Raw genomic sequence first — 25822 nt, forward strand, 5'->3', positions numbered from 1 at the left:
GATGGAAAGCAGGGGATTCATCAGACAAAGAAGCTGAAGGAATTCCCCAAAGCTACGTGAAAGTTACACTACCTGCTCATGGTAAGACGGCACAAAGTAGGCAGACAACAAAGAGTGTAAAAAGGGTCTGAAGGCACCCAGACATCCTGGGAAAAGGAAGAACTGTTTCCTTTCCTTATACAGGATGGACACAAATATTCCTGCATCATGCAAGCACCCAAATTACTATGGAGATGCTTCTCCCTCCCACAGAGCTCAGAGTTTGCAAGATACAGATGCAGGGCATGGTCGAAAGAGAAGACGGCAATGTCTTGCTTCTGACCGGCTCCTGCATGCAAGGCTCAGAGTACGGAGTACGAGAGATATAGGACTCAGTCCTTTCAAGAGGGAGGGGGAAGGTGACTATAAACACTGCTCCAAGATGGACAAGACAGAGGCTGCATAAACTCAAGATGGTTTACTACATCGGAGCAGTCCATCTTTAAAAATCCTTTCAGATCGACGTGTGCCTAATTTCAGCTGCCAATGTTTAGCTCAAAAGCATCTGCAGCAAGATGCACTCCTTTTGAGTTTTGCTGGGGGCTCTGTGGTTACTCCTCTCCAGCCTGGCCTCCAGGCTGAGGCTTTGTCCAGGTACATGCAGGAGTTGGCCTACACAATGGACTTGTTGTTGTGCTGATGAACGCACATGCCAAGGGAAAGAGATTTGTAGGCCCACCTGGGACCGACCGATACGTGATCTTCACATGGAGAGTTACCTGGATAGAACTAGACAGACTGGAAGCTAGCAACCTGTATGAGGGAAACGTAGGCCCGGGGGATCAACAATACATGAGGTTTCACCCACGGGAGAAGCAGGGGGGGCTGGCTGGGAAGGCAAGCACACGCAGTTGTGCTGTTTCAAAACTATGCATGCTTTTCAGGGAAAAAGTAGGTGCAGATTTTCCAAGGGAAAATCCACACATGCTTTCCTCTTGAGAGCTGGTGCAAAGTCCATGGGAAAGAACGCCAGCAATCTTTGCAGCTACCCACATAGTTTTGAAAATTGCCTTCTCTGAATGTTTTTGTTTCATAAACAAGCATAATTATTAAAAACAGACTGGAGGGAGGAGATGGTGGTGGTGGTGGGGAGAAGGGCACTGGAAAGCTTGCTACCCAACGAATGTGTAAGAGATCCACTCATCAGGAAATCCTGCAAGTAAAAGTTGTTCTCCAAATGCTCATTCCACTAACCATGGTGGGTGGTAAAACTTGGCACCACAGAAGTGCCAAAAAAAAAAAAAGCTCCAATTAGGACCCTTCCTCACCGCAGAAAATGGCTGTTAGGAAGGACACTGAACCCTCCCTTACTATGATCATTAAAGAGCCGCAGTCCCCAAAAGTACTAACGACAGAGCATCCTGATGCAGCAAGAAATTGAAATGGGCGGTGGTTTCCCTTACAGCCCAATTTTCTCTTTCAAAAGACTGGATGAACTGGAAAGGCCTTCCTTGTTGGCAGATACTGTAAAAAGCAAAGTCACTGCCGAACCAAAAAGGAATTTTGATGAGGCAAATACTTGCCAGACCGTGTCCATCAAGCCCAGTATCCTGTTTCCAAAATGGTCAATCCAGGTCACAAGTACCTGGAAAGTTCCCAAACAGTAAATATATCCCATGCTGCTATTGCACAGTGATAAGTAGGGGCTATTTCTTAAGTCTACTTGGATAATAACAGTTTATGGTCTTCTCCAGGAATTTGTCTTACACTTTTCTAAACCCAGCCACGCTAACTGCACTAACCACATCCTCTGGCAATTAATTCCAGAGCTTAATTGTGTGCTGAGTCTCCGATTAGTTTTAAATGTGCCCCATGCTAACTTCATGGAGTGCCCCCTAGTCCTTCTATTATCTGAAAGTGTAAATAACCGATTCACATCTACTCATTCAAGACCTCTCATGATCTTAAAGACCTCTATCATATCCCCCCTCAGCCATCTCTTCTCCAAGATGAACAGCCCTAACCTCTTCAGCTTTTCCTCATAGGGGAGCTGTTCCATTCCCTTTATCATTTTGGTCACCATTCTCTGTCAGAGAAACAATTGGAGAATTTGGGGACTACAGAGGGAATGGAAGGCGATGATCCAATGAAATTTATGGAGATATTTCTGCCAAAGCTGCTGGAAATTCAGTTTATAAAGGACAGAGACTGAAAGAGCACAGAGTGCCTTTCCATATTATCAGAAAAAGGAAAAATCACTATTGATCTCTAGTATTTTTCATCTTGAGATATCCTCATATATTGGAAATCCTGAAAAAAAAAAAAAAATTGTGGTCACTTGTACATGGGGAAGAAAGAAAATTTTAATTGTCAAGGATCTAAATAAAGTTACAGTACAGTAAAGGGAAGACGTTTCTGGCATTGCGGGAGGAAGACAGATGAAAACAAGAATTGGAATGTTCTATCCAGGGAGGAAAAAGATTACTATGAACAAGATGACTAAAATAACTGCGAATTCTGAAGAACTACAAGGATATAAACAATTCCTTCCGAAAACAAAAACTGTGACATTGAACCTCAAGTGTGGGTTGAGATGGGACGGGGGGCGAGATGGCGGCGTGATCCAGATGCTTTTAGACGCCCTCCCTGTTTCTTTGCTACTTCTAAAGATGCCGCCTAAACAAAAAGGGAAGGTTTGTGTTTACCCACCCGACACTTCCTTTCCTTCGGGACAGCGTCTTATAACATCGGGAACGGCAATACAAGAGGGGGTACCTGACCCCACTGAGATTCGACGAGGGGGCGTCTAAATTGCCTGGGGAAGTTACCTTAAGTCCCCCCCAGATCTTCACCACCCGCTGGCCCCGGCGATCGCTGACCTTCCACATATGACCACAGTGCAGAGTGATGACGCTGCGACTGTGGGGGAGGGCTGCCAACATTGCCTCCGTTCGCCCCATACTTGTGTCGGAGACTTTGGGTTTCCTGGATTTTGCTGCTGCTTCATCACCGGTGGAGACTCTGGGAGAACGTGCAGGAAACGTGGCGGTTTCGGCAAAAGTGACTCCAGAAGCAGATGTGTCTTCTACTGGTCATTTGGGTGAGCTTTTCCATCTTCCACCCAAGCCAGCAGTTGTTACTCTTGAGGCTTTATGGGACCTAATAGCAGGATTTGTTTGTTCTATGAAGGATCATCACGATAAGATTCTCCAACCTACCACCAAGGTAGACTCAGGTTAAATTTGACGCTCAAATTAATGATCGAAGTCTATTTTAGATTTAAGGAGGTTGTTTCTAAGATCCAATAGGTTGGAATATTTAGAGAATTATACAAGGCATTTAAATCTCCACTTCCTGAATTTTCCTAAGATAGTGGGGAAAGGCCTTGAAGAATTATTTCCTTGACGTTTGAAGCAAGGAAAATGTCCTTGTATTAATACGATGTTTTTTTCTGCGGGTTCCATCTAAGGCGAAACTAACTCACGAAATACGCTGATGTTATTGCAAATTAGACCCAATTTTTAGAATATTCTGCGGCTGAGACTTATGAACTCTACTCTTCTTATCTCCTTTGTTTCTGAACAGGAACTAAGTGACGTTATGAAACGATATTTTCAGAATATCTCTGCTTCTTTTCATGGTCAGATAGTTCGTATTTATACGGACTTTGCCCGTGCCACTCAAGAAAGGAGACAAAGTTTTCTTGCTTTAAGACCGCAGATAATCTCTAGGATTTTCCTTCATATTAAGATATCCATGTAAATGTGTTATTCGTTCTCAGAATGAATGGTTTTGTTTTTTCTTCCTAAACAACTGAATCTCTCATTAACTCTAGGAGTATACCGTCTCTTTCTTCTGGTAATTAGTAGGTTCAAAGATCCAAAGAAATTGTTTGCCAAGTCCACGTTAAGCCTGTTTCTTTTTTTTTTTTAAGTTTAACTTCCTTTATTGCTGCCCCTTTAAGTTTTTTTGTTACCTTTGGAAAAATGATATATCAATGGATTCGTTTTTTTTATTTGCATACTTTATCTGTATTTCCTTTCTGGATATTCATTTTTATTTTCTGTAAGGAATATCTTGCTTTTATTGTTGAAATTAGTAAAACTAAAATTAAAAAAAGTACAGGAGGAGATGACTGAGAATACGAGCTTGAGGCAGTGAGTTATGTACTATACTTCTGGCAGAAGTGCTACATGGTGATTTTTGGTTTTTCAGAAATTCTAAAATTCCTTCAGGACTTACTCGCCATGTCACCTGCCTCCTGTAGGTGGCACCCCTGTTAAGTTTAGAGGGTAGGCCTGCAACCAGCTACTCTTTACAACTCACCCCAGCATCTCCTACACCCTCAGTTTGATGCGGCTCCAACGCAGACTGCAAGCTACCAACATCCTGCTCCTCCCCAGGATCTCCATACACATGCGCGACACAGTACTTAAACAGCCAGTGGCGGGAAAAGCCCTGCGGTGCCTAGTGATAACATCAGCAGGCCCTGGTCTGCCTAATACTGCCTCAGCAACAGGTCCCCTGCCTTGTGCACAGCGTGTTGCTCCTGCGTTCCTGTGTTCTCTCGTCCAGCCTTATCCTGCTAGTCTCATCCAGTGTCTCTGTCAGTCCTTGTCCTCCCTTGGCCCTAATCACTTTTGCCTGCTGCCTGGACCCAGACTCTTGCCTTGTACCTGACTATCGGGCCGATACAGTAAAGTCCCCGCGCGCACAGGCCACTCTCCAGTGCGCGCGATTCACTATGCAGATTAGGTCCGGCGGTAAAAACAGGCAAAATGAGATGCTAGGGACCCTAGCGCGTCCCTAGCGCCTCCTTTTGGACCAGAGCAGCGGCTGACAGTGGGTTTGACAGCCGACGCTCAATTTTGCCACGGGTTCGGAAACTGGCCGCCGGCAAAATTGAGCGTCCAGTTTTCAACCCGCGAGCAGACTTCAAAAAAAAATTTTTTTTCACTTTTGGTAACTTTCAGGACCTCCGACTTAATATCGCCATGATATTAAGTCAGTGGATGCACAGAAAAGCAGTCTCTGTACACTTTCCCGGTCCCTGAAGAAATTAGCGCCTATCTTTGTGTAGGCGCTAATTTCTGAAAGCAAAATGTGCGGCTTAGCTGCATATTTTGTTTTCTGAATCGTGCAGGAATACCTAATAGGGCCATCAACATGCATTTGCATGTTGCGGGCGCTATTAAGTTCGGGGGGGGGGGGGGGGGGGGGTGGACGCATGTTTTCGGCCCCTTACTGAATAAGGGGTAACGCTAGCGGGTCGAAAATAGGCGTCCAATAGAGGGTTAACAGTGCGTTCCGTCGGAGCGCACTGAACTGTACTGGGTTTGATAATGCTTGACAAATCAAGAAAACGTTTATATGTGAGACGAAAATGAAGTTACCATGTGGCCATTCACATTTGTTTATAATAGAAAGCCAATTATAGAAATTGACAATTATGAAACCTAGTTTAGGGGTTGGAAATTTACAACTGAAATTTTATATACCGTAATGTTTGTTATCAGTAAAATCCTTTGAGATTATTAAATAAGGTTTAAGTTTTATATATTATTCAATAAGATTTAGGTTTTATATTATTTTATAGCATTTAACAACTTCTCTGCACCTGGCTTTAAGCATTCTTATTTTCAAGGAATTACAGCAGCTATCCTTTCTTCCACCTGACCTCCCTCACTTTCACAAGTTTGCCTTCCCTGCCTTCTCCATGTGGGATCCTTTGTACTTCTTAAACGCTGTTCTTTAGTCTTTATTTTTTCAGCCACCTCCTTGAGAACCAGATTGGTTTCTTTTTCACCTTACTCTTCTTAAATTTTCTAACATATGGATTTGTTGCTTTTGTAATAGCTCCTTACAGTTTGGCCCAGTTTTCCAGTTCCAGCCCCATTCTGACGAAATCCGTATGTGAGAAATTCAAAACTCGAGTCTTTGTGCGACTTCTTTGTATACTGTTTGTGATATCAAACCATACCGTCTGCTGATCACTGGTGCTCAGGTGAGCCCCTATCCTGACATTTACAACCTTTAAAGAGAATTTAAAATACACATCACGTACATACAGTACTTAAACATCACTCACTCAAGGGCCTCGAGCTACAAATAAGCCTTTGCCTGTTTGCAAAAAGCACAGAAATCATGCAGCTGCCTAATTCTGTCAGGGAGACCACTTCATAGATAAGAACATAAGAAAATGCCATACTGGGTCAGACCAAGGGTCCATCAAGCCCAGCATCCTGTTTCCAACAGTGACCAATCCAGGCCATAAGAACCTGGCAAGTACCCAAAAACCAAGTCTATTCCATGTAACCGTTGCTAATGGCAGTGGCTATTCTCTAAGTGACCTCAATAGCAGGTAATGGACTTCTCCTCCAAGAACTTATCCAATCCTTTTTTAAACACAGCTACACTAACTGCACTAACCACATCCTCTGGCAACAAATTCCAGAGTTTAATTGTGCGTTGAGTAAAAAAGAACTTTCTCCGATTAGTTTTAAATGTGCCCCATGCTAACTTCATGGAGTGCCCCCTAGTCTTTCTATTATCTGAAAGAGTAAATAACCGATTCACATCTACCCGTTCTAGACCTCTCATGATTTTAAACATCTCTATCATATCCCCCCTCAGCCGTCTTCTCTCCAGCCTGAAAAGTCCTAACCTCTTTAGTCTTTCCTCATAGGGGAGTTGTTCCATTCCCCTTATCATTTTGGTAGCCCTTCTCTGTACCTTTTCCATCGCAATTATATCTTTTTTGAGATGCAACGACCAGAATTGTACACAGTATTCAAGGTGCGGTCTCACCATGGAGCGATACAGAGGCATTATGACATTTTCCGTTTTATTCACCATTCCCTTTCTAATAATTCCCATGCGATGTGGGGTGATACTAACAGCCCTAACTTCCTTAGCCTTACCTCATAGGTCAGCCGTTCCATGCCCCTTATTTTGGTTGCCCTTTTCTACACTTTCTCTAGTGCAACTATCTTTTTTTGAGATGCAGCAACCAGAACTGCACATAATATTCAGGGTGCGGTCTCACCATGGAGCAATACAGAGGCATTATGACATTCTCCATTTTATTTTCCATTCCCTTCCTAACATTCTGTTTGTTTTTTTCATCGCCACAGCACACTGGACAGATGATTTCAATGTATTATCCACTATGATGCCTAGATCTTTTTCCTGGGTGGTAGCTCCTAAAATGGAACCTAACATCGTGTAACTACAGCCAGGGTTATTTTTCCCTGTATGCATCACTTTGCACTTGTCCACATTACATTTTATCTGCCATTTGGAAGCCCAATTTCTGTTTGTTGCCTGCCTTTCTGGCTACCTATTTAATACAAACACCCACAAACGTCTGTTTTTTGTCCTCCCTCTGACTAGCTATTCAATACAGACACTCAAACACACTAAATAGTAGTTTACTTCTCCACAATACTTTTAAGTTCTAAAAATCTCCCCAAGCAGTACTCCTTGATTCTTCTCAGCCACCAGCAAAGTGATCCTTTCCTCTCAGTGCTCTCACTGTGGTTGGCATGTGCCTGGCTCAGAACTATGAAGGTCCTGATCTTGGGAGAAAAAACCTTGAAGCCATCATAAAAGTCACCGAAGCTAAGAAGAAATCCCTGAATGATAAGTCTTAAGTTTGCCACTTCTGTATTATTTAAAAGATGTTCAGTCGCTGCAGTCAGTCAGGAGTTGGATGGCCACAGAGCTATTAACTACTATTCATGTTCCCCCATCTAACTGGTACTAATTTAGCAGTTCCTTCTGCAGACTGGTATAGGAATATTCTTGTGCACCCCTTCCCCCTTACATTTGTAACAAGCCTGTATGCTAGTTTTATTGGAAGTGGACAATTTTTTGGGTTTTTTTTGTCCTGTAATGATGTTCCTTTATGCTTTGACAAATTTGTATGTAAGTTGTAACCTGCTGAGAATGTGGATCAAAAGGCTATAAAGTATTTAAATAAATAGTTTAAGAGCACCATCTTGGAAGCCCTGACCAGATGTATTTTATACATTAAAAAAAAAAAGTCAGAGACAACCAAATGACTGCCAGCATGGTGAAGCAGTAACGTGAAAGGACATCTTTCAAAAACGGTAAAGTGGATCTAAATGAAGAGAGTCATAAAGAGCATAAGCACTGACAGTTAGATGGAAAGCATTGAAAAGAAACTCGCCAGAGCAACAAAAACTGAAAAGCTTGTCAGACTATACTGGAAGTAAGGGGCCTGTGAAGTCGCAATCTGGAGCTCTGGATGACCCAAGGGAACACATGGCCAAAGCAGAAAACCTGAACAAATTCTTTGCTTCGGTCTCTACTCAGGAGGCTGCTGGACAGATACCTTTGCTGGAAATATCCTTTGAGGGCAGCAATACAGAGGAACAAGGGCAAATGGACAAACTAAAGAGTAACAAATCACCGGGACAAGATGGCATCCACCCCAGATTTCTGAAAGGACTAAAAGATGAAATTGCAGATCTATTACTAATAACCTCTTAACGTCCCGCTCATTTCAGCTATGGTACCCGAGGATGAGAGGGTGGCAAACGTAACCGCTGATACTGAGATGTACCGATCCAAGAGGGGTACTACAGTCTCAGCAGGATTTCTGCAGCTGTCGTTTACATGTTTATTCTGCAAAATGATGTGGAATCAATTTAGGGCTGCAAAATGGCTCATGTACAGTCTTACGCTAGTTAAAAACGATAACACTTCCACACAAGTGGCCAAGTTAATCTGAAGTAGCAAAAGAGAGAAGAGGCGGCTGGTACTTTATAGACTAAGATTTATTAAGGCTTAGGCTGGGGAGATTGATAGGCCACATCAGCAGATGTCAAAATGAGTGAAAGGATGGAGCAAAGGGAAAATGCAGAAACGTGTCTGAAATTCAGAAAAGGAATAAAAACAGAAGGCAATTATTTTCCTTAAGGACTGCTTCCCATATGTATCCATGGGGAAATTCGGCAGGCTTTATTTGGTCAAAACACAATTTTTTTAATTGCTGTTTTTGAGCAGTTAATTTATAATACAAATACAAAAAAAAAAAAAAAAGTTATTACTCAGATGCAAAATTTTTAATTTTGTGCAGATTTGTCCCATCAAAGCCTGATTTCTGTTCCCCCGCCCCAAGACTGACCTCCCCCTTACAACTTGAACCTTGTTCCCAAAGCTTGTTCTCTCCTCTGGGTCAATTCCCCATGTCGCTCACTATCTCGCACTCACCCAGGGTTGACCCCTCTCCCATTCCTTCCCCTCACCAGATTTCTCTCTGTCCCACCAGGGGCAAACTGGTCCCCAGCTTTCTCTACCTGCCCCCTCCAGGCTTGACTGCTGGGGGAGCAGAGAGAAAGCCCCTCCCCCAAATTTTCTCCCTTCACTCTAACAAGATCCCCTGGCTTTCCTCCATCGCTCCTTCCCCCACACTCTCTCCTGCCCTTCTCCAATGTCTCACCATCGACTTTGCTCGTTCAGACTCCACGGGACCCCCATTGCTCTCTTTGTTCAGGCCATAGGCTGCTGCAGAATCAGGTCTTAGGGCCTTCGTGGGCCAACGCCAGCTCTTTTCCAGTCCTCAGGACAGCCTGCCGCTGCTCCTCTCTCACTTCCAGTTGAGACAGACCCAGTTCCTTCAATCTGGCCCATGCAGGCCTTCACTGCCCTGGCTGCTGCTGCTTCCTGGTCCCTGTGCCTTATTCCATGAGGCAAATGCAGAACTCCCCAAGGAGTAGATATATAGCATTATAGCTCTGTTTTTATACTTATTAGGAAAAAGTAAAGTTTTGCATGGGAAATAAGATATAGGAAGAAAGGATGGATAATATTCCTCTTACAGATCTGATTGCAACTCATGTCATCCTATTTGTTCTAAGGCAGTTTTATCCTTTTGATCTGGGAGGATTTATATGTAGAAATTAGAAAAGGTTTGGTGTATGTTGGTTGCTGCCACTAAAATGATGTTGTATATATAAACTATGTTGTACAATAAGATGGTACTATCCTCCCATACGAGTTAATGTTTTCGGTTCAAACTGTACATAAAAAGGTTCTTGCGAATTCAATACAAGAACACAAAAATATAAATAAAAACAAACAAGCAACAGGCCAACACTACAGCTTCTGATCCGTGAGTTGGTAGCTGGACAAAATGTTATAGGTCCCACAAAGCTTACAGCATGCCAGATTTCAAGACTGCCTGTCAACTGGCCGATACAGGAACTGACAGCATTGGAGACCTTCCAAGCCAAGAAGGTACAACATCACACAGAGATGATTACACACAAAACACAGAGTAGCAGAATTAAGACTCACGTCATTCCCAGAACTTTAGTGTAAAATTCCAGTGACTTCTTGGGATCTTTTATTCGAAGCATTGTTTGTTGCATCATGAAGTCCTGTAAAATGTTTAAAAAAAAAAAAAAAGTGATCATTCGTAATCCTAAATCATTTAAGGAAATTAATTTAAAAAAACCAAACAACTCTTAAGAACACCTACGACTTGTGCGAGGCGAAGAGTGATAACTTACCCAACCTCTCCTGCATCCAGGAGTGGACTGTCCTCCAGTCATTTAAAAAAAACCATGTAAACCGCATATAAGCAAATAAACTGAGCTAAGGTGCGTACAAACAAACAAACAAACAAAAAAAGACAGATCTAAATATCCCTGTTTATTAATTCTCTTAAAAAATTGTTTGCCAATGATTTTTTCCTTACTGTAAAGGGGAAAGGTCACTTGTTCAGTAAGGGAAAACTTGGACAGAGCTGCCCCATTGAGCAGTCTTCAGGAGGGGCCTGCTCGTTTGTGCCCACTTTGAAGCTGCTGCAGAAGTACCTGAGAGAAAGTGCAGGAAATCCTGGTGCACACTCTCCCCCCCTTTTACCATAGTGAACGTAGGGGCAATTTCAAACTCCATTTCTGCAGCTAAAATGTTTCAGGCCCAGAAAGGACTTTGAAAATTGCCCTCTGTAGGTCAAATTTTTGAGATTTTACACCAAAATCTCTTCTCAAATATTTTACAAAGGAAAAACCAAAGCTAGTTATTTCTGGCCTGGAAGCACAGCCACAATTTACTTCTGCATCAGCAAATCAGGCCTCAGTGGATGACAGCGCGCAGAGACTAATCAACTCGCCTATGTTTCAATCAGGGTTACTGATAAGAACAAACAGAAGTTATGTTCCAGTTTTATCAGATGAACCTCACGGGAAACATCTCGCACACAGACTGGGTTTGGGATTCTCATCTGAGAACTGTTTACTGACCGCTCTCTCTTAAAAGTTATCAACTTTTTCTGCTTTAATCTGTAGAAACTACAGTGTGACTGAGACAGATGTCCCATTAATCCTACAAGATACCCAAAGAAACACTCGCTTAAACGCTGTGGATCCATAAAGGCTAGAGGATGGGAATGAAGAGAAGACATGGGGATGGCTTGCTGGACTGGTGGCTACTACCTGGTGATTACTACCCTTACTCAATAAGCCTTCACACGGTTAATACAACTCCAACATTGCTCTTTGCTTCAATGGCATGGGGAAATGTGGAAAAGAGGATTTGCATTCAGACAACAACCAACAAGGCATGGATCTGTGAAGTCTGGGTAAACAAGCATCGGGGTAACTTGCTTGATGCGGCAGTTACTACCCTTAACCATTAAGCCTTATGCTCACCTTTGATGCAACCCCAGCATTACTCTCTGCATCAATGGCAGGGGGTGGAGGAAATTTGAATCAAACAGTTACCAACAAGGGCCCTGAACTTGGTGGTCGGTGAAACAGATAAGTATGGGAAAATAAGTGTGGGAGCTTGCTGGGCAGACTGGATTTGCCAATTGGTCTATGTAAGTTTTTCCACCTTCTGTTACACAAAGCAACAAGTTATTTCTCATCTATGTCCACTCTCGCACAGTGCATGATCTCGGGCACTTACATTGAGATCAGCTGAAAGCACGACATTCAAACAGTCATAAAACTGCAAAACTACATACAAAGTACAGTCATCTCAGCTTACTGGTAAGAGAGACTGAAAGTCCTGCCACATGTCCCTCTAAATAGCTTTTAAAAGCAGGCCATCTTAACACTTGCACAAGAAAAAGGGCTGCATTTAATGGCAGCGCCCACAGAGAAAAATAAGTATGTGGCAGAGAACCCAATAGCCTCACAGTAACTTGGGCAACTGTTAAGACTCTCAATCCTTTTTCCCCATCTCCCCTGCTGGTTTTCCGGCTTCAGACAATGGGTTGCAGCAAGGTCTAGAAAAGCAAATTGGAGGGTTTGGAAAATTTAAAGAAACATTACAAATAATCATGAAGTGTCAAAAACTACCCCTCTCTCATTTATCAGGGACTTTCTAACTTTCAATCTGTCTTCAATTCAGATTTATGACATCATTGGCATGGAGAATTTGTAAATGTGCTGCCAAAGTGACAGATAAGGTGGCAAAAGAGTTACAAAGGGCGGAAGAGAAATAAAAGCCAACTCCCTGGTTCTGCTGATCTTCAGTATGCTCTCTGGCCTGGTCACAGAACATGATGTGTTACTCTTACAGCTCCCATATTTTTGTTTCTCCAAGAATGATATCATCTGTATTCTCCTCCTTTATAGGTTTTTAGTTTTTGTTTCTCATTCATTTACACGTACACACGTAGTCTCTCCTCGGGGTTTTCTTCTTATTTATTTATTTATTTAAAATTTTTATATACCGGCATTCATGTTGCAAACACATCATGCCGGTTTGCATATAACAGGGGTGTACAGTGAACAATTCAATAACCTATTAGTGTAGAAGGAAGCAGTTACAAATAACAAGGTAATAGAACTGGGAGGAGAGAAGAAAAGGGAGAGAATAACATTAGGTATAGGTATTTACATTAGTAATAACATTTTTACATGTGGAAGTGGTAGATAAAGGACTTTAGAGAGACTATAGCGGCATTCCGGGACTGAACCTTAAAATCCTACGGACTGAGAGAAAGGGCCCTTAACATTTCTGTACTGGCAGCCACATGGCTAAGGGGCCTCAGCAGGATTCCTGGTGACCATCTGAGCAGGGGCTAGAAAGTAGCCTACAGAACACCGTATACAGAAGGGAACCCACCACTTACTTCCCACCCGTGCTCAGTCATCCTCCCAGAGACTTCCTATAAATCACCCACAGAAAGCAGCAGGCTGCCGGCAGCTGCAGGCTTCCCCAGGGCTTGTAATCCCAACGGAGGAGACCGAAAAACAAGACCTGACCTCCCACGAACGAGCGAGCAGAACTTCGCACTACCCCGGGGGGAAGCCGTTCGCCTTAGTATTACCAGCACATGCGTTCTCTGCTTTCATTTGGCAGTCGCCTGACAGATGACTTTGGCGACACAAGTACAAATTGCCAGGCCGCTCGTTTGCCGAGCCCACCCCAGCAGCTCGACACGTGCGCACCCCCTCCTCTCACCTTGGTGCTGGGATCCGGGTCAGTGCAGCACGCGGAAACCGCCGCATCGGTGAGGCCGCACAGCTCCGGTTGCTCGGACATCTTCTGCAACGACGAGAGCTGCACAGGCCGGCAAGGAGCAGAAGCGAGACGGGGGGTAGAGAGAGGGACAGGAAAAGCGGCGGGTCACCACCCAGAGGGCGTGGCCGAAGAGGGGCGGGCACAGCGAGAGGCACCGCCCAGAGGGGCGTGTTCAAACGGGCGCTGCCTAGCCGGACGACACTCCGTAAGAGACACCGCCTTAAAGCGCGTCTGAAGAGGCGAAGCGCACAGGGAGGCACCGCCCACGGGGCGTGTCCGAAGGGGGCGGGCACAGCGAGAAGCACCGCCCAGAGAATCCAAAGCAGGAAGCGCTCCGTACGAGACACCGCCTTAAGGCGCGTCTGAAGAGGCGAAGCGCACAGGGAGGCACCGCCCACGGGGCGTGTCCGAAGGGGGCGGGCACAGCGAGAAGCACCGCCCAGAGAGTCCAAAGCAGGAAGCGCTCCCTAAGAGACACCGCCTTCAAGGCGTGTCTTCACAGGCGAAGCGCACAGGAAGGCACCGCCCCCAGGGGACGGGAGGGGTGAGCGCCGTGGGATTAGATCCTGTTACGAAAGACAGACTGGAACGTCACTGGGAATGTCGTGAAAAGAGGAATTTTTTTCGTCTCTAAACCTGCCACGCGCCCTCGCCCGTTAAAGGTCTAGGCTGGCTAAATACGTACGCATCAATGGAGCCAGCGCACCGGTTTCAGGGTTTCACCCTTCATTGCAGCCTTGTGCGTTTCGTTTGGGAGTGGACGCAGCCCTAAAGGGCGGGTGCTGCTGGTAGATTACTACTCGCCGTTGCTAATGCTTTTCTCGCTCTCCTGTTAGTCATATTAAGCAGGAGCAGATTTGCAAACCAAATAAATGTGCGAGCAGTGAATGACGCACGTTCTCCAGGTGTGGATTCCTTTTTCCCTTCTGCTCCCGAGGTCTTTGATTTAGTAACTGAAGGGTTTGGGGCAGAATGAGGTCAGCCCCATGCTTTTATAACGTGCACTTTTTTTTTTCTCTGTGCCAACTTATGTCACGGTGTAGCAAGGAGTTTTGCACATAAAATGGGCACCCAAAACTATGCTAGTGATAGTCAACTAAGAAATAGCCTGGGATAAGAACAGAGTTTCTTGAATTGTTGCTTATTTTCTTCATCACCCCCATTGGAAGCTATCGGTTTTTTCAGTAAAGAAATAGTTCTTTGTTGCTCCTCAGTTCTACCCACTTTACACCTCATAACGTGAAAATTTGTAGCATTTACATTTCGCTGAGAAATATTTGCTTCTTGTGGATTATTTCTACCGTTAAGGTATTTTAATATTTCTGTCTTATGCCTCCCTGCTTTCCTGGTCTAGGGCATATATAGTAACAGATTGGATGAGGTGAATGAGCAGTGGGCTCTCCCACGCTGTGTAGTTATTCTGGTCTACATGGTAGTGCAATAAGTGCACTGCCCAGTACTGCTGCTGGTCCACTAGACCAGCCCAGTTAGAGTAGGTTCAAATCAAAGCAATGTAAGGTTTAATTATAATCCTTAATATGGTGAACTTATCTGCTAAGTTTTAATAGTGGCTTTTTGTTTCTAAATCCTGAACAGTTGGGAGAAGTTACAGATCTATTTAGGGACACAGCAACAGCTCCCTGTACTCCTGTAGTGCAGCAGGGAACAGGCATGAGCAAGTATTAGTTTCGTAACGAGAATAAATTCCTGGAATATATCCAGATGCATAGTTTGCTTATGCAGTTTACAATTTATTTGATGAGTAGGATACAACATGACAATCGTTAGCCATTCCCAGGGCAGATGCAAGGGGATTAGGCTCCCTGGCACCTTCTGCCTTATGCCCCCCCCCCCCCCCCCCCCCCTCCCGTGGTCGGCCCCTAGGGCTAGGCCTAGTTCAGCTAGTAGTTTCGCTGGCCCTGGCCATTCCTGAGACACATTCAATCTTTTCTTACTTTCTAATCCTTGCATTTTATATTTGATTTGAGTTAGCAATTGATGAAACATTCTAGACCTTTACTGCCTATGTCCTGCTATAATCTGCATAAAGTGCTCATTTCTGGTTGCATTGTTTTAATTTCTGGGTGCTCAGAGCAAAAATTGTCTGTGCCAGTATAGACTTATTTAAAGCTAGTGGGTGAGGAAAATGAGAACAAGGAACCAATTTTATCGGCCGATGTAGTAAAGTGCACTCAGGCTGTTAGCCCACGGTTGGCCTCGCGTTTTCCACACTTTCCTGGTGCCGGCCGAAATTAACTCCTGCACATTTTACTTTCTGTATCGCGCAGGAATGACTAATAGGCCCATCAACATGCATTTGCATGTTGCGGGCGATATTAGTTTCGGGCCTATTAGTCATTCCCGCGCGATACAGAAAGTAAAATGTGCAGCGAAGCCGCACATTTTAATTTCTGCCGGCACCAGAAAAAACTGCTTTTCTGTACACCCTCTGACTTAATATCATAGCAATATTAAGTTGGAGGCCCCAAAAATAAAAAAAAATTAAAAATCTGCCCGCGGGTTGGAAGACAGACGCTCAATTTTGCCGGCATCCGTTTTCCAAACCTGTGGCTGTCAGCGGGTTCAAGAACTGACACCAGTAAAATTGAGCGTCGGCTGTCAAACCCGCTGATAGCCGCTGCTTCTGCCAAAAAGGAGACGCTAGTGTCCCTAGCACCTCCTTTTACCACGGGCCCTCATTTACATACTTTTCTTTCCTGAATCATGCACCCAGGAGAATGGCCTGAGCGGGCGCTTGTCGGCTCTCCCGCGGGTTTTTCTGTATCAGCCTGATATTGAGGTTATGTGTCACTTCACTGCCAGTTCCAGCACAAGCAACATTTATTATTGCTAACCCCTCGCAATCAGATTATGAGACCCGTATGTATGCTCCCATTTTCATCTAAGCCAAGTACTATAAAACAAATTATACTTAAACACTGGGCTATAGTGAAATCTTTACCAGGGTTCGAAGAACCCCCCTCATTTTTGCAATGAGAAAAGGTACCAATTTAAGATCAATGTTAACACAGAGAGAGCCACAAGAAGATGAAGGGATATGGGGCCAATATAAATGTGGAGCCTGTTCTGTTTGTAGCAACGTGCTTATGATAAAAACATTTAATGCTCCTTGTGGAGGTATCTGTTTGTTATCCAGGGTAGATTTACCTGTAGCTCTAGTATGCTCATACATGCTATTGTATATCCTTGTGGCCTATTGTATATAGGGCACACTAAAAGACAAATTGCACAACAAGTAATTGAGCACAAAAGCAGGTTAAGAACAGAAAGAACAGGAGCACCTTTAGTTGCTCATTGGCAAAATGCCCAGCATGCTGTTGAACAACTGAGGTTTTTTGTGATTCAACAGTGCCATACCTGGCAACAAGGGGAGGTTAATAAAATATTAAGAAGAACAGAGGAAAGATAAATATATCAGTGGAATACAGTAGCTGCGGGGGGTCTTAACGAAACAGTGGAATGGGATGCCTTTTATGGCACATAGTAAGTGGGATATAGTCTGTTTTGGAGAAGTATTTACAGAGGATATAACTAAGCTGAGTAACTGAGATTTAATGGGTATTGTCGATGGTATTGGGTAAGACTATGTTGTAGACTTTTAAACGGGGCTTAGGGAGCAGTGGGAGGTTCGTGATTCCATTTGAGTTTAGGTAGTGGGATTGTAGTGTGATAAGTTACAAGTGAGTAATAAAGTTCATTTAAATTTCCTTGTCCCTGGATGTTACCAGTGTGACGTCGGTCCTCACAATAGACTGAGATTGGATAGAAGGTGTGTAGTGCATCAAGTTACAAGTCAGCAATAAAGTCTATTCAAATCTCCTTGTCTCCAGATGCAATCAGTGTGACGTGGGTTCTCACAATAGGCTGTGATTGGTGAGCAGGTATTTAAATAGACTATGGGAAGAGGTGAACCAGATATGTTACGCTGAAGGGAGTGGTTAAATGAGAGGACGCGCTGCTGGTTTATCAAGTGAGTGCCTCAGGGATCTGTATTGGGACCCTTACTTTTCAATATATTTATAAATGATCTGGAAAGAAATACGACGAGTGAGATAATCAAATTTGCAGATGATACAAAATTGTTCAGAGTAGTTAAATCACAAGCAGATTGTGATAAATTGCAGGAAGACCTTGTAAGACTGGAAAATTGGGCATTGAAATGGCAGATGAAATTTAATGTGGATAAGTGCAAGGTGATGCATATAGGGAAAAATAACCCATGCTATAGTTACACAATGTTAGGTTCCATATTAGGTGCTACAACCCAAGAAAGAGATCTAGGCTTCATAGTGGATAACACATTGAAATTGTCGGTTCTGTGTGCTGCGGCAGTCAAAAAAGCAAACAGAATGTTGGGAATTATTAGGAAGGGAATTGTGAATAAAATGGAAAATGTCATAATGCCTCTGTATCGCTCCATGGTGAGATCGCACCTTGAATACTGTGTACAATTCTGGTCGCCGCATCTCAAAAAAGATATAATTGCAATGGAGAAGGTACAGAGAAGCGCTACCAAAATGATAAGAGGAATGGAACAGCTCCCCTATGAGGAAAGACTAAAGAGGTTAGGACTTTTCAGCTTGAAGAAGAGACAGCTGAGGGGGGATATGATAGAGGTGTTTAAAATCATGAGAGATCTAGAACGGGTAGATTTGAATCGGTTATTTACTCTTTTGGATAATAGAAAGACTAGGGGACACTCCATGAAGTTAGCATGGGGCACATTTAAAACTAATCTGAGAAAGTTCTTTTTTACTCAACGCACAATTAAACTCTGGAATTTGTTGCCAGAGGATGTGGTTAGTGCAGTTAGTATAGCTGAGTTTTTAAAAAAGGATAAGTTCTTGGAGGAGAACTCCATTACCTGCTATTAAGTTGACTTAGAAAATAGCCACTGCTATTACTAGCAACGGTAACATGGAATAGACTTAGTTTTTTGGGTACTTGCCAGGTTCTTATGGCCTGGATTGGCCACTGTTGGAAACAGGATGCTGGGCTTGATGGACCCTTGGTCTGACCCAGTATGGCATGTTCTTATGTTAATACCTGGTCCGTTTATGATGAGTTTAACAAGTTGTTAATATAGACTATAGGTGTACACATGATATAAGAAGTTTAGGGAGGACAGTCAAACGATGAATAGTTAGGATATGTGAGCAGGATTATTGTGCAGGGTTGATTTTTTAAGTATGTATAATATGTTAAGAACACTGGTTGAGGTACATGGTATTTGACAGCGGTCATATGCCCATGATAGACGTACGTTGGAGATACAGGTGTGAGATGTTAATTTTGGCGATTATATATCCGTTTCAGATGTAAGGATAAAAAATTTAAAATACGGCTGAAACCCGGTACAGTATCAAGCAACTTTATGCAGTAAATTTATTCAATTTGATGGAGAAATATGACTGTGATAATCCCAGTGTGGAAGTGATTTCGACAAGCTGGTACTATTTTAATAGTGATGGTGGTGGTTCACAGATATTTTGAGCACAGTACTAGGTGTGTTGATATAATTGGACGAGAGACCTGACAATAGGTTGATATCTATTTTTGCAGACATCATTGTAACATAGTAGACCACGTTGTACCAAATATTTTTGCTAATTGAGAGAGTGGTTTTGAAGTTGATACTTGAAGTTGATACATGAAGAAACAATTGAGTATTATAGGTCCCTGAAGAAGCCCTGTACTTCAGGGTGAAACGAGGCTCTTGTCGGATGATTGTACAGCATGAAGACAATTAGTTACAACATTATTATGTAAAACGACAATTGTATATATGATATATTAATTGTTTTAGATTTTGTATCAAGAATTGTGTGATATTGAGAATAAGACTAAAATTTTAATATGGGTATTGCTTGATGAAAGATGTGTATGATTGGTGTGATTGGTATGAATGAAGGGTAATGAATGGATGATACTGGGGGAGTTTTTAGATAATATAATACATAGGCATGCAAAGAGGTCTGCATAAAAGATTATATGGATGATAAAAAGTTATAGTTAAATTTTGTATAATAAAATGAGTGGAATATAAATTTGCTGAGTACTTCTGATTTTGTGTGTAGGATCATTCAGTTTTCAGAGAAAATGCATGTATTTTCCATCCCAATAACAACATCACAAACTCCCTGTACTACCAGGTGCATTGTAAAATAATACAAACAAAGCCCACTCTGTACGTCTATCAAACCTCAGCAGCACTAACTGCAAGAAATGAAACAGCAATGGACCTAGCCATCAAAAGGCAGCAGTTCATCCCCAGTGCAAGATCATATTGAGAAAATACAACAAATAAGGCAGATACAGACCTCTAGTAAAGTACCTCATCTCAGTCACAGACGGTCCTGCCTTCACCCAATATAGAATAAAATAGCACAAATTACAAATGTGGAAACAAGACCACCTTCTGCATGCAGTGCAAAACTGGAGAACTAGAAAGAGAAATATATTTCCTCCTCCTTTAAGCAAAGTTCAAAGAGAGAAGAAATGCATATTCTCAAAACTGGCATAGTGTGGCCCTTGTACCCAGGCACCCTTCACGTCTCCCAACCTCTCAATCATCCCTTCACATTCTCATACCCCTGTCCACATTCACGACACCCCCCACCCCTCATCCTCTTCCCTGTTCAACTTTATGCCCTTCCCTCTCCCCTTCCCTACCCAGAATACCTCTGACCACCTCTTTCCTACCCCTTCCTGCTCAGCAGGACTATATGTTTTTGGGGGGGGAACCCAGTGTGTCGCCAAGCACATGCAGATGTGTCACCACACTTCCTGGTCCCCCGTTGACCCAGCTGCTCCCCCTACCCAAGCAAAATAGGTCCTCCACCTGGGCTTAAAATGCTGATTGCCCAAGCGGAATGCAGCAGGACAACTGGAGTCAGCGGCACCGGCATGGTCTCTTCTTCCCACCCACTCCCCCCCCCCCCCCCCCGCGGCCCGGAAGAGGAAGTGGTGAGCAGGGGGCGCGTGCGCGGGAAGAAGAGACCATGCTAGTGCGGGCAGCATCGGCCCGAAGAAGACGAGAGGGGCGGCCTGAAGAATGAGCAGCGCAGCTCGGAATAAAACGAGGAACAATGTCAACCCCTGCCGCTAATAAGAACATAAGAAAATGCCATACTGGGTCAGACCAAGGGTCCATGAAGCCCAGCATCCTGTTTCCAACAGTGGCCAATCCAGGCCATAAGAACCTGGCAAGTACCCAAAAACTAAGCCTATTCCATGTTACCATTGCTAATGGCAGTGGCTATTTTCTAAGTCAACTTAATAGCAGGTAATGGACTTCTCCTCCAAGAACTTATCCAATCCTTTTTTAAACACAGCTATACTAACTGCACTAACCACATCCTCTGAAAGGACTAAAGTGAAGAAGGTTGCTGCTGCCTTTAGGGTTGGAAGTGGAGGAGGCTGCTGCTGCCGCTAATTCGGGAGGGGGGGGGAGTGAGTGAATGAGTAAGCATGTGTATTTGAGGTGGTGTGTGTGTGTGTATATGTGTGAAAGAGAGTATGTGTGTGATTGAGGGCCTGTGTGAGATGGAGAGCGTGAATGTAAGTGTATGATTGAAAACGAGTATGTGTGTGTGATTGAGGTCCTTTGTGTGTGAGACATATCATGTGTATGTATGATTAAGAGCCTGTGTGTATAAGTAAGAGAGAGAGCATGTGTGTCTGTGTGAGATTGAGAGCTGGTTTAGGTGAGGGAGTATGTGATTGAGAGCCTGGGTGTAAATGAGAGAAAGAGAGGACATGTTTATAAGCATGTGAATGAGAGTCTGTGTGTGAGAGAAAAAGACAGCATGTATTTATGTGATTGAAAGCCTGTGTGTGTGTAAGCGTTAAAAGATAGACAGCATGTGTGTTGAATAGTGTTGGGGATAGTGAGGAGCCTTGAGGGACTCCTTGTGTTACTAAGGAAAGTTTTGAACCATGTGTGAGCCGAGCCTGTTATTCCGATGTCCAAGAGATGGTTGAGGAGGGTGGCATGATTGACAGTATCAAAAGCTGCCGACAGGTCCAGTAGAATTAGAAGGAAAGATTGTCCTTTGTTCAATCCCATGATGAGGTGGTCTGTAAGCGATAGGTGTAAGGTTTCAGTGCTTAAAGCCTTGCGAAACCCGTATTGTGTGGGGTGAAATATTTCATGATCTTCGAGGTAGTTAGAGAGTTGTGAGTTGACCAGTTTTTCCAAAATCTTTGCTACAAAAGGCAGGTTGGAGATTGGGTGGAAGTTGTTTGGATTCTTGGGATCCAAGTCTGGCTGCTTTAGTAGTGGTTTCAGAGAGGTAGTTTTTAGGGCGTCAGGGAAGATTCCCTGTGTTAAGGAACAATTTACAATGTCTGCTAGTGGTTTGGAGATAGTTTCTGGTATTAGCAGAAGTAGTTTTGATGGTATTAGGTCGAAGGGATGGGAGGACGGTTTCATTTTCTTTAACAGGGATTGGATCTCTAAGGCGGTGGTAGGTTCGAACGCATCCAGAGAGATTCTTTTGTTGAGTAGTTGGTAGGAGCTAGTCAGAGGGGTGGGACAGGGTGGCAAGAGGGTTAAGAGATTGGTGATTTTACTTTGGAAGAATAGGGCTAGTTCGTCGGCTTTAGAGTGTGCTTGTTCATTGGGGATAGATGGGGTGTTAGGTTGTGTTAGTTCTGAAATGTAGGAGAAGAGGGCCCTTGCGTCAAAGGTAAGGCCGTGAATCTTGTGAGCGTGGAAATCTCTTTTTGCCTTTAGGGTAGAGTTCCTGTAGTGATGGAGGGCAGATTTGTAGGTGGAGAGTGTGCTGAGGCAAGGGATTTTGCGCCATAAGTTTTCCTTACTTCTGAGGATTTGTTTGAGTTTCCGTAAGTCATTGGTGAACCATGGTTGTCTCTTTGGGGAGTTTGGGTTGAGTATTTTTGTTGAAAGAGGACATACTTTATTTGCTATTTCCTCTGTGATATTGCTCCAGGATGATAAGGCTGAGTTGGGATCTGAAAGGTTTAAGTGTGTAAGTTCTTTAGCCAGGTGGAAGCTGAGGTCATCAGAAGAGCAAGTTCTTCTGTAGGTGAATGGGGATTGAGGGGGGTGAGGATTATGGGTTTCTGTTATTGAAAAAGTAGCGGTGATTAGTGAGTGATCCGACCAGGGGACTGGAGAGCAAACCGGAGTTGATGAGTGCGTGATGCCGGAGTTCGTGAAAATGAGGTCCAGAGTGTGTCCTGCTTTGTGGGTGGGCTTGTTTATAATCTGTTGGAAGCCCATGGCTGTAAGAGTAGAGAGTAAGGCTTCGCAGTTAGTTGTGAGAGTGGTGTTGTTGACATGCAGGTTAAAATCTCCTAGGATCAAGGCGGGGGAGTCCAGGTTTGTGTTTTGCAATTATGGGGGAGGCGTCAGAGTAGAGGAGTCCTGGAGGGGTGTAAACTAAGAGGATTTGGAGTTGGGTTGTTTTGAAGAGGCCTATCTCCAGCTTTGAATCCGATTTTACTGGGAGTTGGGAGACTCTCAGTTCTTTTTTGGTCACTAGAAGTAGGCCCCCTCCTCTTTTCTTTAGTTGAGGGAGGGAAAAGAAGTCATACATCTGGGTAGGGAGTTGATTTATTAGGGCTATATCTGTTGGTTTAAGCCAGGTTTCCGTTATGGCGCAGATGTCCGGTTTGGCGTCCAGGAGATAGTCATTGAGGATCAGAGTTTTCTTAGTGATGGATTGTACGTTGAAAAGAGTTAGGGAGAATAAAGAGAGACCTAGGAGTTGGGTGAATGGGGCGATCAGGATCGGGATGAGGGTTTTGGTAGAGCGTGAATGGTATTGCATTGTTGCTTTATCTGAGTTGTGGAAGCTGCGATGAAGAATAGGGATTGGGAATCCTGGTAGCATAGTGGTCTAGTTGTGTGATAGAGAATGAAATGAATGCTGGAGGGGGCTGGAAGAATGCTGGAGTAGGCTGGAGGGGGAATAAGTATGTTGGCTGTGACTCACGTGTATCAGAGCTGAGGCGAGGCAGACTATTGGGAAAGGGCCTTAGTCCTGATTCCTTGGGCTCACAAAGGGGCGCACTAAGGGGCAGGCCCCTTAGGTCGCGCTCCTTCGGGCGCGCGACGCTGGTGGGAGGCGCGGTAATTTAAAGGCCTTCACTGAGCCTTCTGATAGGCCTAGAGCCTCTCAGGGGCGTGGTCGACTCACCGCGCTGGATCGGCAGCTTTTTAAAACTTTTTTTTCTGCTTTCTTTCTTTCCTAAGGGTGGAGCTAGCTCTGCGTGGCTATTGTGCAACATGTCATTCATGAAGTTAATGAAGTGTTGTTTCATCTCCGGTTTCCTTTCCAGAGTTCTCCGCAGTGACATAAGCTGTGAGAGTGCTTGTTCTCTGTTGTTAGGAAGTCTGGGTCTGGGTGTCCGGAATGGTAGGGGAGCAGCTATTTGATTCATCTATAAAGAACTCTTTTTTTTTTTTTTTTTTTTTTTTTTTTTTAATTTATATCTTTATTATTTTTCACAACAATAACATTACATATAAGGATTACATACCTTATCGTAGGCATAACATACATTTCTCATTTGTAAGAAATTACCTAATCAAACTTAAACTTTAATTTTATGTTATACTTATGTTTTTACTATGCAATCAGAGAGATCATATTCAAAACAACAGAGCATATATTCACCACCTAGTTACTTAAAGAAAAAAAGGGAAGTGGTGAGATTAATAATAATAATTCCTGAGTTTCCACAAATATTAGGTCAAAACTTCTTTAGAAATCAAAAAGGTTTCTAATTGCTCTGGCTCCATAAATACATACCGTAGATTATCAATTGTTAATATACATTTACATGGAAATTTTATTAATATTTGTGCTCCTAATGCACGGGCTCTAGAACATAGATTCAAAAACTTTTTTCTACGTATTTGTGTCGACCTAACAATGTCTGGATAAATCCATATCCTTTCTCCCAAATACAATTTGTTCCTGTTCTTCGTCATCCTTGGTGACTTGAAACACAGAGTTCCCTAGATGTTCTTCTACATCTGATGAGGAGGTGATCTGACTGGTTGCTGAATTGAGATTCAGTTCCTCACAGTTTAAGATCTCCTTGGTGCTTAGATGGTTAGGGCATAATTCAAATAGAGTAGGATTTCCATCCTCTAAGACATTCGTAGCGTATGTCTCAACGCATGGTTTCCTTGCTCGATTCAAGCCAACTTCGCCGACTATCACCCATCCCAAGACGAGTCTGTAAGCATAGGGACTAGCTGTTGGGCCATCATGCAACTCCAAGACCTTGGTCAGTGCTGGTGAATCTCTGCCCAAAAGCAGCAGGATTTCTGCTTCCAGATCTAGTGGTGGGAACTGATGCATTATGGACTTTAGATGAGAATGGTGCTGAGTGGCTTCTGGTGTGGGAATCTTATCTCTGTTGTCAGGCATCTGGTTGCATTCAATAAGAGTGGGCAAGTTTGACTTGTTGCTGCCATCTATCGCCTCTATTACATATCCGCCTGCTCTCCTCCCTGTCACACGGGTGACTCCTGAGCAGGTTTTGAGGTTGTATGGAGAGTAGTGGTGATGGATACCAAACAAGTTGAGGAATTCTGGCCTTGCCAGGGATCTGTTGCTCTGCTCCATATATGATGACATACATTTTGACTGCCTTCTCAGGTAGCTCTTCGGGATACACTCTGGCCAAGCATATTTTTGTGCAGGATTTCCCATCACTATTTCTCCCATACACTTGTGTGTATTTGGGGATCACGTCAGGTTCTGGCGTTTACTCATCCTTCTCCTCCCTGCCATGGTTTGGACTGGGTGTAAGGTTCTCGAAGGGTGAAATCTTGCTTCGTCAGGGTGTAGGGCGCTGTTGTGTTGGTCACTACCACACTCTGAACACGTAATGGCTATTTTACAGTCTTTAGCCATGTGGTTACATGAAGAACAACACCGGTAGCAAATTCTGTACATTTTTAACAGTTCTTTGCGTTCTTTTAAAGGTTTCCCTTTGAATCCTTGACACTTTCTGAGTGGGTAAGGTTTCTTGTGTATCGGACACTGTCGGTCTGGATTCTCCACTCTGTCCACACTAGGAAGTTGATCTGATGTAGATGCTGCAGGTGACAACTACTAAGTTATCAATATTTAATAATTCTATTAAGAACAAACTTTATTAAACTTTGTTGAAAGTGATATATCCCAATTATTTTTATTTAAGAGACAAAGACCTCAGAACTGGCAAAAAAAAGTCTATTTGACCATGAATTTTGTAACCAGTAAGTTCAATCATAGGTCTGGAATACGTCTCTTTTTTGTCTTTTTTTTTATAAAAACATGTCTAACTCTTT

General features: G+C 43.5%; 2 protein-coding genes across 3 annotated transcripts in view; one reads left to right on the plus strand and one right to left on the minus strand.

Moving 5' to 3' along the window:
• Positions 1-13641, minus strand: part of GLO1 (glyoxalase I) — a 47778-nt gene extending 34137 nt beyond the window's left edge. The window contains exons 1-2 of one of the 2 annotated variants that reach the window (XM_029592922.1): positions 13426-13641; positions 10303-10385 (exon numbers count right to left, since the gene is read on the minus strand). In XM_029592922.1, the coding sequence (XP_029448782.1) occupies positions 10303-10385; positions 13426-13506 (164 nt within the window). In that variant the 5' untranslated portion in view covers positions 13507-13641. The remainder of the gene's footprint in view (positions 1-10302; positions 10386-13425) is intronic. The other variant, XM_029592921.1, reaches the window with a different exon arrangement.
• A 340-nt stretch (positions 13642-13981) lies between these two features.
• The window catches only part of DNAH8 (dynein axonemal heavy chain 8), a 1926251-nt gene continuing 1914410 nt past the window's right edge, over positions 13982-25822 (plus strand). Inside the window, 1 exon segment of the mRNA XM_029592920.1 lies at positions 13982-14390. The gene's annotated coding sequence lies outside the window, so the exon portion shown is untranslated.

This window comes from Rhinatrema bivittatum, chromosome 3 (assembly GCF_901001135.1).
Source record: "Rhinatrema bivittatum chromosome 3, aRhiBiv1.1, whole genome shotgun sequence".
NCBI classification, from domain to species: Eukaryota; Metazoa; Chordata; class Amphibia; order Gymnophiona; family Rhinatrematidae; genus Rhinatrema; species Rhinatrema bivittatum.